We start from the raw sequence: 17,831 nt of genomic DNA on the forward strand, positions 1-17,831 counted from the left end.
TCAGCCACACGCACACCACCCCATGCTTCTGAGGTTACGTGTCACATAGTATTTCTGTCACACACGTGAGCAGTCATGGCCCGGATTCCTGAGCCTGCTCATCCTTCGAGACTCAGCTCCTTGGGGAGCCTCCGCTGTGCCCAGGCCGCACACTCTTCTCCAAGTCTCCGTCTCCCTCTGCACTTGCACTGATACCTGGCCAGAGCCACTGCTTAGGGCTCTGGGAGGCCGGTGGGCCCAGCTTGCAGGGACCAGGGGGATTCGCTGGATGAACAAATGGTCCCGGGACCAAGGGCCACGCGGTGCACTGGAGACCACAGGGCTGTGAAGGGCTCCTTTGGGGTCTTCCTTCCTTTTGCCCAGCTCCACTTCTTGATACCGTCTCCTTCTCCTTCCACCTCCCCAAGGAGTCTGAAGTCTCCCTCCTGCTCTGGGAGTGTGTGATTAATACAGGCAGGATGGAGGGCAGGGTTCCTGGGTCCTATTCTTGGCTGTGGCCTCATTCTGGAATGTGCCCTGAGGTCGAGTGACACTCAAGCTGTCGGGAGGAAGGAAGCCTAACCCTCTAGCTAGCGCTGCCCTGAGGGAGCGGGTAGGGCAGGCAGGTGGGCAGTCCACCACCCTCTCCTTCCCGCCTCTCTGCCTCCTATTTCGGGGTTGGGCTGGAGTCTCTGTGTCCCACCGCAGCTAACCCCAGGACGTGAATCTCTGACATCCAGGTCTCCAGCAACACCCTGGACACCCAGACAAGGGGAGAATAGGCTGCATCTCCAATGCTTCCTGGACTGGACCCTCCCAGAGGTAGGGCCTCTTTCCAGCACGTCTGTTGGGGTGAGGTGAGGTACTTGGGTGTGTCTCTTGTCCTTTTCAAGTCTTCAGGATACGGCTAGAGACCTGGCAGGATGCAGATATACCCACCCTGATCATTTGTTTTCTGTCTTGGTGTGAGGGACACACCCAGTTCTGACAGAGGATGGTGACAGTTTTGTCTCCTTTCTGTGTGAACAGCCAGGAAGTAGAGACAGGGCCTGGGGAAGTGGTGAGGAACCCCAGCAGGGGAGGAGCCCAGTGCCAGAAGAGAGCGGATGGGCATTTCAGGGTGAACAACTCTTCTTTTTTTTAAGTTTCCAGGTTCTGCTAATGCTGCTCTCCTGGGACCACATTTGTTTTGGCCGCACCGTGGGGCTTGTGGGATCTCAGTTCCCTGACCAGGGATCAAAGCCAGGCTCCTGGCAGTGAAAGCGCTGAGTCCTAACCACTGGACTGCCAGGGAATTCCCGGGTGTGAACAACTCTGATCAGGCACTTTACAAAATGTTGTCCAGTTTAATCCTCACAACCTTCTCTCAGCTGCACCTTTTACTGTTTCACCGTGTGATAGACCCCACCCTAGGCAGCAATGTTCAGGAGGGCCTTGTTCACAGCACAAGGCGTGACCATAGAGGGTTTCAACAGATACTTGTGGAATGAATGAATGACTGAATGAAGCCAGCCCTACAGACCTTATGGAGGAAGCGATGACCTCAGAGGTATTATTGCCCCTGTTTTACAGATGCTGAATCTGAATCTAAACGTTTAAAGGAAACTTGCCCAAGGTCATAAGGCTAATAAATGGAAGAGCCAGGATTCAGACCTGGGTCTGTCTGACTTTAGTGCCCATATTCTTTCCAGGGTAACATATATATTTTAACCATTTCAGCTGAAGGCTGAGGGCCCCAAATGGCCGTTCCCCGCCTGAACGTCCCTAACCACCTTTTCTAACTGGTCCCTGACCTCCAGGAGTGCCAAGGCTGTACAGAAAGTCACAAAGCTGCACCCTCCAATAGTTAGCATTGAATTCATGTAAGTAAATTCATAGGAAATCAAACGTTTAAATTCAGTTCCTCAGCCCCCCTAGCTATAGTCCAAGTGTCACGTTTCATGTAGATTAGTGGCTACCATATTGAACAACACAGACATAGAGTATTTCCAGCATCACAGAAAATTCTGTTGGATAGCCCCGTCACAAAGGATTAAACCGTTAATTCTTGTTTTCTCCGGCAGAGATCTTGTGTAAGGGTGCAGGCCCTGACTCTAGCTCCTGCCCTGCCAAGGGCTCCAGGGATTCCTGTTCCTGGTTTTGGTCTCATGGGTCCTACTGCCACAAGGGCTTTTGGAATTGCCCTACTGTCTCTAGACTCTAATCTCAGCCTCAGAAAAATCCCCTCATCTTTTCTCCCAGAAGCCTTCTGTTAAGCCTTCTTGCAGATAAAGTTCTTGATGGCCTTTCTCAATATCCCAGATTTCCTAAAGAGGTACACAGATGAGTACACACACACCAAGACCCAACAGTTGTGGCACTCAGGGGAAGATGAGTTTACCAAACTTTTAGCTAAGTATGACAGAGAGGGGCTGCTGATGGGAGGGAGACAGTAGGGGCTCCAGGTCAAATCCTCTCATGGCATGGCCCAGTGCCCACGACAATTGGGAAAGTGCTCTCACTAGTGGGCCAGGTGATCCCCAGCTCTTCAGAGACGTCTGTGGAAGTGCTGAATAAAGGGCTAAGAATTAGTTTGTTTGTTATGGTCGTTGCTGTCAGAATTGAATTGCATAAGACTTTAAAAAGAGGCACCAGATGTTTTAGGCCTTAAGGCCCCCAAATTTCGCTGGTATACAGGATGAGTGGCCGTGAGGAAAGGCCAGAGTCATGCCAGAGCATGGGCTCTTGAGTCAAACTACCTGGGCTCAAATACTGTCTCTGTGACTTTGGGTAAGTTAACCTCTCGTGCCTCAGCATCTTCATCTGTAAAATGGAATAATAATGGTTTTCATAGTGCCTCTCCAGTCGTAGTCAGCCCTGGGCCTGATTGCTCCAGCTGGTTGGGAATAATTGCTGTTGCACGTTCCCACCTGTGGCTGGAAAGAACCAGGAGATGAGAACAGGCCTCTCTCCTCAAATCTGCTCTTGGACCGCAAAGTAAGAACAGATGCAGTCTCCTTTGCTGACAAAGGAAGAGTCCAGGATAAGGGTAGCCAGAAAGGAGAGAAGCGAGAGGAAGGGAAAGAGAGGCACACACTCTGGGTTGGGTGGTTGGAAGCAAGCGGAGACAAGTGGAGTAATGAGGTAGAGATGGTTCATACCTCCAAGTGTAGAGCTGAGTTCTTTCTTTTAAATTTTTATTTTATTATATTTTTATTTTTGGCTGTGTTGGGTCTTCGTTGCTGCACGCGGGCTTTCTCTAGTTGCAGCGAGCAGGCACTGCTCTTCGTTGCTGTGCGTGGGCTTATTGCGGTGGCTTCTCTTGTGGTGGAGCATGGGCTCTGGGTGCGCAGGCTTCAGTAGTTGTGGCACACGGGCTCAGTAAGTAGTTGTGGCGCGAGGGCTCAGTAGTTGTGGCGCACAGGCTTAGTTGCTCCGCGGCATGTGGGATCTTCCTAGACCAGGGCTCAAACCCATGTCCCCTGAGTTGGCGACTGCGCCACCAGGGAAGTCCCTGGAGCTGAGTTCTTACCCTTTATTTCAAGCACCACTCCCCATCTCAATGCACCAAAAAGGCCAACAGAATAAAAGGGGAAACAGCCTCAGAGTTTTGGTGTGACCAGTAACTCAGACTCAAAGTAATCCTCTCAGTCATCACAACCAACAATTTCACCCTGTGACCCTAATAAGAGGAAAAGCTGGTGTTCACGGATGAGCGGAATGCAGCTTCCGTGAGACTTCCACAGATGGCGACCCATCCCCATCTCAGGCCTCATGGAAGATACCCACTCTTTACCACCTAGATGCCCTGATGGCAGGGTTCATAATTTTCATTACTAATAGCCTGCAGCACCTAATATGCGCTCAACATACACTACCTCATTGACTATTTACACACCTGTGGTGTGTATGTCATTCACCTCCACTTAATATTCTCTCCATTTCAGAGATGATGAAACTGAGGCTCAGAGAGATTGAATAATTTGCCCAAGGCCCCTGGCCAAGCAGGAATCCAAGCTCAGGTTGGTCTATGTGACTCCAAAGCCCATGTATTTAACCACATGTATAAGATATTCCACCACAGATTCAAGAACAGTGAAGTACAGTTTTCTCTTTTGCTTCCTCCTTTCTCCCTGCTGATCCACCAGGAAGTTTCACTGCGTAGAATTCTTATGAAGAGGCATGTTTAAGGCCAGCTGACCTCCCCTAAATATGCTGATCACATGCCCTTAAGGCTAACCACAGGCCGAGAGACAGAAGAGATGGGGATGCAAGCCCCTCTCACAGGAGAGTCGAGAGAGGTCAGGTTATCCCCCGTGGGGAAGAGGATTACGCTCAAGGCTTCGTATCCCTTACACGGTCCTCACACTCAATGTAACAAGCAGGCTTTCTCAGATAAGAAATCTGAGGCTGAATACGTTTAACGGGGCACAGCTACACGAGGGTGCGTTTGGGATTCAATTCGAAGTCTGACCCCAAGGCCCATACTCTTTTCCTGTACAGAGTTACCAGGAGTAATTTTACTTGGAGGCTTAATGAAACCCCTGCACTGCTATAGAACATTCTTGCTTAGCTCTTAGCAGTTACTAAGGAGTCTGGAGACAAACTCGTGGTGCCTAGACCTCTATCCCTACTGGTGAAGTTGGGGTGAGACAGGGATCAGACACTGATGTTTTCTGTTCCAATGCAGGATCCACGTTTCATAAAGAACAGCGATGCTCTCTCTGAACAGTCCCAGGTCACGTGAAGGGGCTTGGCCAGCCTGTGGCAGTATTTTCAGTAGATGACAGAGTGCTCAGCCGCAAGGGAAACTTAGAGGAGACTCTAGAAAAGCATTGCTCAGGGAAAGTGACCCAAGGGAAAAGGTATTTGTGGCTGTCAATTTCTCGCTTAGATGTTACAAAGCTTCCCTGCCAAAGTCCTTTTTTTGATTTATGCTCAAACTGGAAGATATTATAAGCATCGAAAAAGCCAAACTGGAAAGCCGAACAGCTGAGCTCTGAAAAGATAGTAACCTCGGCCAGAAGTAGAATGTGGTGATGGGTACCGCAAGTGGGAGTGAGCTGTGGGTGTCTGAATTTCTGCAGTGAACACACACACACAGATTCCACCGACACCGACTTCTGGAAGGGCACCATCTGCTGTGAACCCTGATAATTACAAAAACAGAAAGAGGTTTTGTCTCTAAAGGTAGGAAAACAAATGAGATGACCCCTAGAGGGAGCTTCTAGCCTGAGGAGGTTTTTAAGATAAGCATTTAAACGGAAACTGGGATAGGAACTGGAGCTGCCCCTCCTGTACTTCCCCTCCCTCACTACCACTACTTCTTCCTTGGAATTCTTCCCTGACCTCCTCATCCCACCCCTGGGTCTCATGAATAAAGAAATTCTAAACCACCTCTCTTTCACAATATTTCTGTTCAGAGCTTGGAGCAATGAAAAAAAATTACAATGTCCAAAGTCAAAGGCAGCTTTTCCTGCGAGGGATGGACTGGAAGCAGGGACAGATTTCCTCTGCTTTTTTTTTTTCCCTAAGAGTTATAGCACTAAGTCTTCCACTGTGGACACGTCAGACGAAGAAAAAGAACCAGGACCAAGTTTTTCCTCCACGGCAGCGGGGAATTTGAGAGAGCCCATGCTTCCCCAGGTGACCCATTCTTCATAACTTGATTACTCCTCCCCAGTCTAGAACCCCTCATGTGGACATGATCTCTCCCTCTCTTTGTTCATACCTCCATATTCTCCTGTGTATGATTATTTCGGTGTGTGTTATCGTTTGCTAGAGTGTAAGCCATTGGAAAGGTCCTAAAGGTTTATATACGTCATCACCAGCTCCTAACCTAGTAGATGGTCAATAAATGTGTTAAGGGGGTGAACACAGGGGCTGTTGTAAATGCTACCTCACTTTGTTTGATACAATTTAGGGACTTGAATGGAATCTGACCCTCGAGTCAACCTGACCATTTTGCTATCTAGCATAAGGACTAGTAAAGCCCAGGACCAAAGACTTCAGGTGCGTGAAATGTCTCGAGTTACTTCTCAGAGGATCTGAGCACCCAGACAGCAGTAGGAAGTGGGTACATAAAACTAGCCCATGACCTGCAAACTCCTATAACCCACTCCCCATGGTGTTTCTGCAGCATATTTCCCTTTCCTAACTGTGCCGGGCAAAGGCTGATATTAACACAATTTTGGGGTTGCTGAGCAAACGACCACTTACAGGGCCAGGCTAGGTGTGTGGGGAGGGAAATGACACAAAGTGCAGTCTATAGATACTGTCTCCTATGTAATCAGGTGTGGTTCTTTCATAAAGCCTTCCTACGGAGGTCAAAGGAGCAGTGTAATGGTTAAGGATCGTGGACTTTGGAAACAGAATCCCACGATGCAAATCCTGACTCTACTGGGGGTAACTATGTCACCAACCCTGCTTCCCTCTGTACATGAGGGAAATAGCATAACCTTCCGAGGCTTCTTATGAAATTTAAGTGAGCTAAAATGTACAAATGCTTAGAACAGTATTTTGCACACAGTACAGACTATGAAATGTTGACGATCATTATTGAGCTTCCGAGGTTGGTTATTGCCTCTGGACTCCACAAGACTTTTGATAATATTAAAATCATCGTCATTCAGATAGATAGCATGTAAGGTACTGGTGCAGCTACCTACCCACTGTCAAAGCCTGGAAGAAAACTCATAATCATCAGGAAAGTGTGGTGTGCCTGGACTAGGAAACTTGTCCTGTGTCTCCAAACTTCTGCAAAGCATCCAACACGGGAAACGATCTCCAGGATGAGTTCCACGGCTCACACACACAGGCTCCCTCCTCTACCCTTCTTTCGCCTTTCCCACACGTGAAGGAAGGGCAGATAGAGGAGACATACCCTAATCTCCTTTCTACCTGCTACCAGACTCTTCTCCTCTGGTAGAGGCTCTTGGGGAGATAAGGTCTTACCTTTGTCTCTCTATTCCTTTTATACAGAACCCGAAAAGTTCTTTGAACTTTCGTGGCTCGGATAATAAACAAGAGTCTCCTTCCAAAAAACATTTCTTCCTAAATTACAAAAAAAAAAAAAAACGTTTCCTGCCTTTCTTCCAATCTATTTTTCCAACCTATTGTAAGATTCAAAAAGATGAAATTTCTCCAGGCAAACCCCTTTATAGCCTTGTGAAAACCGGGTTGTTCTCTTTAGTTAAAGGGCCTCTGGTGATACCTTAGTTTCTAGAAAGGCTGCCCAGGGATTGCAACTATCTTAAGCATTGGATTGAAATGGTTTAGGGATCCCCATCATGTTTCCTGAAAATAGAAAGGAGTTAGCAGAAAGTAAGTCACAAAGACTCTATAGAGCTTTAAAATGAATTGGGACTTCCCTGGCAGTCCTGTGGTTAAGACTCCACGCTTCCACTGCAGGGGGCACGGGATCGATCCCCGGTTCAGCGGTGTGGCCAAAAAAAAATGAACGGCAGGTAGTTTACAAAAGAAGGAGTGTTCTTTTTTAAGAAAAGAGTTCTGAGGTCAGTAGGCGGATCTGGATTATCAGTGAACAGATATGATCATTACAAAACAAATCAAAATCCAACCTTCATCCTTACTAGAAATGAACCCATGGATGGTGGAAGGGTGGCCAGGAAAAGCCATCTGAAAGGAGTACCTGCATTTAGTTCCAAACAGAAAAAGGAACTGTGCCTAGAACTACTGAACCCGTGTCACAGGGTATCTGGACTCTGAATTAAAAGAGACAGTTTTAGGGTCCTATGATTCCACTTCTTAAACCACACTCATAGAAGGAGTATCCAGTGTTCATGTCTATCAGCACCCAGTAGTCATCAGTTTATACCCATCTGCTTGAAACCAAGCTAGGTGGATACCGTGTCTACGCTTGTCCTATTTCTTTCTAGCCTAAAGGAAGTACAAAATTGTTTTGAATTAGAATGTAGTTTGGGGAAATATCACAACCTAGCTTTCACGCTCCAAAGGAGGCTATGGTGTCACATTCTCCCAGCTCTCTCCACAGCACTAAGGAAGGAAGAGAAAAGGAGACTCAGGAGCTGTCAAAGGGCATGTGGAGAACCAGTTTTTAAAAATAGCTGCAACCTGGTGGTTGGGAACGAAGTTTATGTTTGACTTTCACATTTAGTACAAAAAAAAAACACATAAAAGCAATGTCTAGCTTATTCTGTAAATGTGGTTTTTCCACAATTATTTTTGAAACACTTGAGGGTATAGACAGAAGGGATGCGACCCACAGTATATGCCAAGGTTTGTCTAAAAATATTTTACACCTGTTCTCTGTTCTGCACGCTGGTCATATTTTATCAGTGAAGTAAAGTGCTCATAATGCCAGACGAGGAATGTGTTTTTCCTTCCAAGTCCTCAATGTTTTTCCCTCCTGTAAAGCAAACCTCCTTTTCTACCTGCACTAAAATAAAGCTAGAACCATTACCCACATGACACATCTACCACCAGAGCTACATTTCAACTCCTATTCCTGAGCAGTACTGTTTAGGAACAACCATTTCAATACTTTTCACAGCAGTGTGGACACTTTAGCAAACATTTTTGGCTGCCCCCAAAAGGAACGTCAGCTCGTATACTGGGTTTAAATCAACTTGCTGATTGTATAAAAAAGAATGCTGAAACACTGGTTTCCCTATCAGCGACTTAAAACTAGAAAACAAACTCAGTGGTATTTATTACTGAAACATGAATAGAATAGCTTTTACGATATTACTGTAAAATTTTTATTTAATTCTCTGTTGATGCAAATAATAGACTGGACAACAAAATGTTGACTATAATAAAGACAGTTATGGTCTTCATTTACTTTTTTGATTTCAAAGGGCAACACAACAAATATGGACCTCGTGGCTTCTAGATACTATAAGCCCCTAAGAACACATTACAATTCTTCACAGCAAGGTGACGGCTTCCTCAAAACTCTGTCAGGAAGTGTACTGATATCACTGTACTTACTTTGCAGATGAAGAAACGGAGCCATCTGAGTCAAATTACTTAATACACTTAAGGAAGGAATTAGACCCATAATTTCCAATAGCCTCCAGACACGAGCTGCTTCCCAATGTTTTTTTTCCAAGGTTTGCCTAATTGTAAGATGATCTCAAAGCTCCACTTACAGACTATATGTATGAAGCACGTGTTCGAAAATAGAAATCTTAAAACTCAAATACTGAGAAATGGTTAGTAGAGGTTTACTATTCACAAGTCAAATACCATTACTGACAAGACTTTTAGCCTAATCTAAACCTCCAAAAGCCCATCTAGTGGTTCAGCAATATTTGGTCCAATCAAATTCTAACTAACCCAAAATCAAAATAGTAGGCACTTAGTATAACAAGATTTAATCCATATAGAAACTACAGAAATTCTTCTGAGCTTTTTTTTTTAAATTAATTGATTTTTTTTAATTTATTTTATTTTTGGCTGTGTTGGGTCTTCGTTGCTGTGCGGGCTTTCTCTAGTTGTGGTGAGCGGGGGCTACTCTTCGGTGAGGTGCACGGGCTTCTCATTGCGGTGGTTTCTCTTGTTGCAGAGCACGGGCTCTAGGCGCGCAGGCTTCAGTAGTTGTGGCTTGTGGGCTCTAGAGCGCAGGCTCAGTAGTTGTGGCGCACGGGCTTGGTTGCTCCGCGGCATGTGGGATCTTTCCGGACCAGGGATCGAACCCATGTCCCCTGGCATTGGCAGGCGGATCCTTAACCACTGTTCCACCAGGGAAGTCCCTTCTGAGCTATTTTTAAACTGAGTTTTGTTTATTGTGCAGTTTAAACATGTTCAAAACTAACAGCAACAATAAAGGGAATATAAGTTCATTCATAATAGCACATGCTTCTAAAATGTGACCACTTCTTATTTTAAACCAAAATATATTGATCTTTTTTAAGAAGGTCTTTCAGAATCAGTTTGAAATAAGAGGTCATTTGGTTTCCTTAAGGCTTAAAAATAAAAGCGAAAAGACTAGTTATCACAACATCTATACATATAGAAATCGTGAATTACCAAGGTGTGCCTTAAGATCGTTTTTCAAAGTAACTTAAATCATACGAACTGGAAACACATTGTTGAAGACTGTTTTGATAGTTGACTTGGCCTTTCCTTACATCGTTTATCAACAGCACAGGTAAGGAAAGTGTGTGAAAATAGCTCCAGGAGGTCAATGTTTACAATTTTACTTAGAAGTAATAGGGCCACTGAATCTACAGCTCTTACTCAATCTGAAGGAATCACCCAGTGGTTCCAGCATAAGAGAAGTAATCAACACAGTTGAATTAAGGAAATCAACAAAATTAGAGCATTCGTAGGACTTAATGATTTCTAAAAACATTTCCAGATAGCCTGTAACTACAGTTTGTGGCCACTGGAAATACAAAGCATCTCTCTCAAAACATCATGACTGGAGAATGGCTAAGAGCCTCCCGCTAGACTCTTCTCGTTAACACTCTTGTAGAGAGATTCTACAAGTCATGTGGCTAATACATCAAATGTGGTCTTATTCCCCTGACTTCAAATTAGAGGAGCGACCAGTTGGAGGGAACAAAGCATAGAATTTAAGACCAAGAACTCTGGAACCAGACTCTCTGAGTTCGAATCCCAACTCTACCACTTACTGGCCATGAAATATCAAGCCGTGTCTCGGCCCCTCTTCTGTAAACTGGGTTAGAACTGTGCATGGCAGATAGTAAAAGATATATAAGGATTTAACTGAATGATTTAAAACATTAAAAAAGTACAAGTGTTGTACTAATTTTCCAACTGTATGCACACAGATATTGGTCCTAGGTCCTTTATTCCCTAGGTCCGCCAGGGAATTCCCGGTCCTAGGTCCTTTAAACATGAAGATACATTCCTGTGGGAGTTCCCTGGTGGTCTGGTGGTTAGGATTTGGAAGCCGTGGCCCAGGTTCAGTCCCTGGTCGGGGAACTGAGATCCCACAAGCCGTGTGGCACAGTCAAAAAAATATATAATAAAAAAATAAAACATAATTAAGAAAAAAACCCGACGATATCTTCCTAATATAACAAAAAAACTGAAAAACTCTGATCTAAAGTGACCTCCTGGGCCAAATGGATTAAAGCATCAGCTGACTGACACACTATAATGGGTTTTATTAAGCAACGGCAATTTTACAAACTTGTCTTCTAATAAGGTTTTTCCCGTCTTATCCGATCTTGTCCTAGAGTACTGTTATCCTGCTTCTGACACATGCATGTATTGTAGGCAAGGAAATATATTGGATATGCCATACCTATGCTATTTTCTGTTTGTGTAGGAAGGTCTCCAACCAGCATTTTACTTCATTAGTTTAAGTTATGTGCAGAAAGAGGTACAGTTGACCCTTGAACTGTGTGGGTCCACTTACATGTGGATTTTTTTCAGTAGCACGTACTATAATACTACATGATCTGTGGTTGGTGGAATCCTCAATGCAGAACCGCAGGTATGGAGGGCTGACTGTAAGTTACACATGGATTTTCCGCTGAGTGGAGGGTGGGTGCCCCTCCTAACCTCCGTGCTGTTCAAGGCTCAACTGTACTTTATTTTCTCTGTATGTTACACTGACTTATTTTAAAATAAGTCTTGAAGATTTGTTAGATTAAATCTCTCAGTTAAAATGTGGGTACATAGGAGAAGGATATTAACACCAATACACATTAGAAAAACACTTTAAATTCAGAACAACTTTAGTTTCACCTTCAAAAACTAAGAAGTTAATCACAGTAAACAGTGTTATCTTTAAGGAGGCATTTTGACTCGAGGTCTACATTTGCCATCTAATATAGGTTAAAGTTATTAAAAGGAGATTTAACAATACACCTGATTTTAGAAGATGGGAAACAAAGGGACACCAGGATAGGGCCATTCAGAGGCTGCCACAGTATCTATAGGTATAGAAGACAAAAAAATGGAAAAACACCTTTAAGATAACTAACTTATCAAAATTGTAAACTAAAAGTCTCCACACAGAGGGTCAAAAGTGTGATGGCAGTGGGGGAAAAAAGACTTGGGACTAAGGTGTAAACTTTTCTAAGGTTTTCTAAGGGGTGCTAGGAAACCAATGAAGATAAAATTGAGTTAACTTTTTCAGCACCAAACCAACATATGTACCAATATTTAATTTCCCTAAGATTTTTTTTTGCCAGTACACACATCCCCAAGATCTGATATTCATACTTACATTAAGCTCAATTATTTAAAATCTGAATATATGTATTAGTGTTCCAGATTGTTACAAATTCTATTGTGTATCTATTGGCCAGTTTTGCCTTTTGATTTTTAGAAAAAGTTAACTTGAGCCTTTCTTCATTTATAAAAAGGCAGTTTTCTTCCAGTTAAGCCTATGATAACATCACCCAAAAGTTTCTAGTAGCAACTAGTGCTTAAAACCATTACTCTGTTCTTAGATCTATTCAAACTTTGTGATCACAAAAGCACATAATTGATAGCATAGGCAGACCAATCTCTGCCAGTTCCAGTCACTACCGCAATACTTCTTCATAACCTCATTCTGTCCACTAAAGGACAAAGGCCTCACCATGGAGCTGACAGAACAGCTTAGCTCTGTTATTTCCAGTGCTTGTTTCCTTAAAACTTTTTATTGTTCTAAACCGAGAGGGTAACAGACAAAAGGCTTTTGTAGACTGGTGTCCAAAAAATTCATTTGAGACCAAATTTATTTCACAAGTAACCCAGACAGTGCTGGTTTCTTACTAAAAAAGCAGAGAAAGTTATTCTTCCAATTCAAGACAATTTTCTCCCCAATACGATGTCAACACTGTATCAATGGACATCTAAACAGTGAAATGACTCATTATTTTAGCTTAAAGATAGTCTCACCCTTCCACCTCATCACTTACAAAAAAAAAAAAAAAAAAAACTCCATCCTTAATGAGCCACCACAATTTGACAGATTATGACTAATCTTTGACGTCCCAAACCAGCAGGTTGGCTGTCTGCTTGCAAAAACAAAACCAACCCAAAAACTGTGCGTCAACTTTTTTGCTAGGAAAATGCACACAAATACTAATATAAATACCTGTCCAATCTTGAATAGATTTTAATCATCAATTCTCCAGCTACCTACAATGACTAAACTCGGTGTTAAGGATTAGTAAAAACAGACCTAAATCTTCTTTTTAAATAGTTAGGTCAGCTGCTTCGTCAAGCAAGTTTTCTGAGCTATTCATCTCCCATGCAGAAATAGAAAACTGATCCAATGGTTTCTTTCTCCATATACATTTCAAATAAATCCTCTCAGTTTACATGAGTGAATTTCATTTTATCACCTGACTCTGTCTTAGATGTCAGCATGACACATTTTAATAGGGTTGACTCGCCTTAGCATACCACCCCTATAGTGGGGAGACAAGATGTGGACGAACAGAGTTAGTTACTGAACACAATAAAGCCATCCTAAGCAGGCTTTAGGACAACTCTTTACGTGGCAGACTACTATCTGTGCACTAGTGGAGCGACAGCTTTCCATTATTCCCTTGTGATTCAATGAGTCAGATCTTCCTGCCTTATCAACATTTACAACATCATAATTCCAGAATTGGATCTTTGGCAAAGGCTTAAAAACAAAGACCACGATAAACATTTTTAATTTTAAAGAATTTTAATACAAACTTAATATAAACTATTTCAGTCCCTCTTAACATGTAAGACACTGACTCAAAATACTTTTATACCGTTTTTTTCAAGTATTGCACAATATAGGTACAAAATTAATATTTACGATTACATTTTCTTCCATAATATATAGCAAAAATCTTTAAACCTTTAACAGAAAATACATTTTTTTGAAAAAGCAAATATTCGTACATTTTCATTCCACCACTAAAGGAATATCCTGTACACAATTTAGAAGAGGTGATGTCTTTAAGATGGATAATTTACAATTTCAGTAAAAAAAATACAACATGAAGCTGCTGCTGTCACAGGTCACTGTAGTAAAAAGATATAAATGCAATACCATGTCGTAGAAACAATATATATATCCTCTGGTATTTTACAAACTTTGTACTAAATTAAATTATACAATTAGAAAAGACCAATAAACCCACTTATTAGTGCCAATTTTTTATATATAAAAAAAAAAAATCAGCCATGTCCTTGCTATATCTTAAATACTGTAAGAGGCCATATCTGAGAGTATACTTTAAAATATACAGTCAGTATAAAATAACTTTGTGCTTGGTTGGCAATGAAAAATGATGCATGTTTTATTTTTGTAACCAAGCCTGAATGTATCCTTACTATAAGCTTAAAAAAAAAAATCTCAAGGAGGTTATAAAAAAAAAAACATCCCCCTTGGGTCCGAGCATTTTAACTTGTACAATACATCTTTTCTTTTTTTAGTTAGCCATAACAGGCTGGAATTGCTGGTTAGAATACTGCATGTTATTCAAGCTAAAATTCAAGCCATCTACAAAAGACTTCTCGTTGAGGCCTCCGTAGGCCGCAAACACATCAAAGGCATTACTGTACTGGAGAGGACTGAGGTTAAGGGGGCTGTCACCTGGGAACATTCCACTGGTACTACTACCTTGACCCTGCATATTAGGAAAAATAAATTCCTTGGCGTTAGGAGAAAGAGCGGAGGTTTTCTGCTGTTGCTGCTGCTGCGGTGGTGGTGACGGCGGTGGCTGGGATGGCTGTTGCTGTGGCCGTGGCTTCTGCTGGCTACCCAGGCCGAGCCCATACAGAGAGTGCACTGAGGAAGAGATGGCTTTCTGCTTCAAGAGGTCATTCACATTCAAGCCGAGGTTGATAGGAGAAGTACGTGCAACCTTGTTGCTTCGGCCACTGTTCTTCATTTTGGTAGAGCCGAACTTGGTGGCAGCAAAAGTGGCAGTGGTAAAGGTTAAAGGCTGAGTGGACCGGGGCATGAAGGTAGGGCTTACAGCAGCAGAGTGACCAAAGGGAGGAGATGGAGAGCTGGACACTGATGAGGCTGGGTCACTTATGGGCATAAAAACCTGGGCCTCTGGGTTAAAGCTGTTTTTGATCTCCTTATCCAACTCACATCCATTTTCATTATTATCATCCACGTAAAGCACCTTCACTGGTCCCTTTTCACCAATTTGGTAGGAAACCTCAAATGGGTCGATCCAAACACTAAGATCCTGCGGCAGATTGCCGCGAACATCATCAATGTCCAAACCACTCTCTTTGGATGCTTGTTCAATCACTGGGTCCACCTTCTCCCCTACGTGTATACATCTAAACCCTGATCCTTTGTATGGCTTTTCAGGATACCAGTGCCCTTCATATTTCTTCTTAAGAAGTCTTTCGAGCTCTTCACCAAAAATGTTGACACGTCTCCTGGGAAGCTTATTGTACAGATATGAAATAATAAAATTTAGTGCTACTTGGATTTCAAGCTGCATAGCTGCTATGCCACAAAATTAGGTTTGTGTTTCAACTCCCCCCCCAAGACACACACAAAAGTGTTCAGTTTGTGGCAGAGAAACAAATTTTCATTCAAAGTGCTGGTATTAGTAGATATCCTTCACCTTGAGTGGTCTTGTTCCTTAAAACAAACAAAACAAAAGGAGACATGTCCACATAAGATAAATGTTAAGTTTCACAACCTTTTTTTTACCCCCAGAGTAATTTCACTTTTGAAAAAGTCTAATAGGCTAGAAAGTCTGAAAAATATAATCAGCACAAAATATAGGAACTTACAATCGAAAATTATTTACTGAAGATCCAAATCTCAAGGGAAAACAGGATTTTCAGTTAAAACAACATTAAAAAAAAAACCCTATTATTTACTTTCTGTTTCTGAATAGAGTTCTAAGAGGAAAAATATTCCCAGAATACACAGCGTATTTCTTCTTTTTCTTCCTGCAGTTCTCAAAAGAATATTTATTGGAAACTCAGCATACCTATCTATATACATACACACATATAATATATACATATATATATGCTAGCTTTAGAAGTTGGTCATACTCCTATTCATCAACTTAGAAGTGAATTCTGTATTTCAGTTCATTTTGGATACATACTGCTTAAATCTTCTTCATCATTAAACATCTCAAAATTTGAGAAGTTAGGAAAATTATTTTAATTTCCAAAGCACGATAGTAAAGTTAAAGGAATTAAATACAAAATGAATTGCCATCCTAGCGAACAACAATTATGAACCAAATTATCCTACACAGTTGCTGTTTTAAATATACTAAGGGCACATAATGTAATACTCGAGCTTCTCTATGCTTTTCTTTTCAATGTGTATTTTTCTAAATCTGAAAATACCTCTTGGGTATCAAGTATAACATAAGAAACAATTAATTTCAAACTGTATTGATTATTCTGTTTAAAGGGCAGGGTTTCTGAGTTTTATTCTGATTTTCAAAGCCACCTCCCTCCCTCATGGTAAGAGAACAGCCGGGGAGGCATGTACGATAAGGTCGACCTTTAAACGTTTGCTGGATCAGCACTGGGTGGGGATAAGAAAAGACCAAGGGCAAACAAGATATTTGCAGATCTATTTGTACACTGAGGTTGATTTAAAAGGACATTTAAAAAAATCAAGTTGGTATTAATCCATCTGTCTCATTTTCCATATTCGTGGTGACAAAGGGAAAAGAATCCTCGGCTTCCCCCAAACTACACTTTCCAAGCCGAAAGCCCGAGTGCTGGCAAAGGCAGCTGATTAAGCCAAAATGCTTGAAGGTGCAGTCGAGCGAAATTCAGATTCGGCGTAAGGTAGTTTCAAAGCAACGCCTTAAAGACAGGAGCGTGAAGAATTACATAAACAGCCAGTTGGGTCTCATTAGATTTCTGCTCACAGCCCTCGGAGCCCAAGCAAGTCTCCTCCCCCAAGGAGGAGGTGGAGGAAGGCCACGAGAAATGGAAAAGCAACCACTCGGGGCCCGGGGGCCGGACACCGGGCGGGTCGCGCCGCCGGCCGCACCGGGTCAGCCGCTCCCCTCCCCCCCGCCGTAACCCGACCTGCCGCTCCCTGCACCCCCCGCGCCCCGAGGCTCCTGGGATCCAGCCAGAGCCCGGGGAGCACCGGATCCCCGGCACCATTTTCGGGCCCGGCGGCCACCGGCCCCGAGGACCCCAGCGTTCCCCTCGAGCTAGCCGCTGCTCCCGGGCGCCCCAATCCCCGATTCCCGTCAACTCGACCCCGGCCGCCCTTCCCCGGTCACCCGGCCCGGCTGAGCCCGACGCGCCGGCCGGCCCCACCTGCGGCCCACGGGCGCGCCGGGGCCCCTCGGAGCCGCCTCAGGCCGGGTGTCGGGAGCGGCTCCCCTCCGCGCCCAGGCCTTGACGCCTCCGTTCCGAGCCCCGAAGGCCCGGGGCTCTACGCCGCTGCAGCCCCTCCTCCTCCTGACCCCGCCCGCCGCCCCTCGATACTTACGGGTTGCTAACACCACAGACCCGGCCGCTGGGCGGACAAGGGGCGGCAGGGCGGGGGCACGGGAGGGTAGGCGGCTGCAAGCTGGCCGGGCCGAGGGCACGCGAACGCCGCCGGGCGGAGGTTGCGGAGGACGAGGGCCTCAGGAGCTCGCCCCTTCTGGCTCGGAGTGGCGAGGACGGGATCAGGCGAGCGCGCACACTTCTCCACACAACCCGGTGCCCGGCCCAGCGTCCCCGTAGAGCGCGTACTCCGCGCCGGGCCAGAGCTTCGCTCCTTCTGCCGCGGCGCGCGCCCCGCCTCTCATTTTATATTCTCGTCCCCGCCCCCATCCCCTCCCGTAGGGATGCGCGCGCCCGCCCCGCGTCCCACAGCTCCGGGCGGTGTCACCATTCCCCGCCCTCACACCCTGCAACGGAGACCCTGGCCGGCTGGCTCCGCCCCTGCCCTGCCCCCGGACGCCATTGGCCAGGTCCCGCCGGCC

At 44.4% G+C, this 17,831-nt stretch overlaps 1 protein-coding gene across 1 annotated transcript; it reads right to left on the bottom strand.

Annotated features, from left to right (window-relative positions):
* Positions 1-13,569: 13,569 nt before the first annotated feature.
* TOB1 (transducer of ERBB2, 1) lies at positions 13,570-17,621 on the bottom strand. The gene is made up of 2 exons (XM_059996277.1): positions 17,351-17,621; positions 13,570-15,505 (listed from the first exon to the last, which is right to left on the bottom strand). Exon 2 carries the CDS (start codon positions 15,360-15,362, stop codon positions 14,328-14,330), a length of 1,035 nt encoding a protein of 344 aa, XP_059852260.1. The 5' UTR covers positions 15,363-15,505; positions 17,351-17,621; the 3' UTR covers positions 13,570-14,327.
* Positions 17,622-17,831: the final 210 nt, after the last annotated feature.

Source organism: Delphinus delphis, chromosome 19 (assembly GCF_949987515.2).
Source record: "Delphinus delphis chromosome 19, mDelDel1.2, whole genome shotgun sequence".
In the NCBI taxonomy this organism is placed as follows: domain Eukaryota; kingdom Metazoa; phylum Chordata; class Mammalia; order Artiodactyla; family Delphinidae; genus Delphinus; species Delphinus delphis.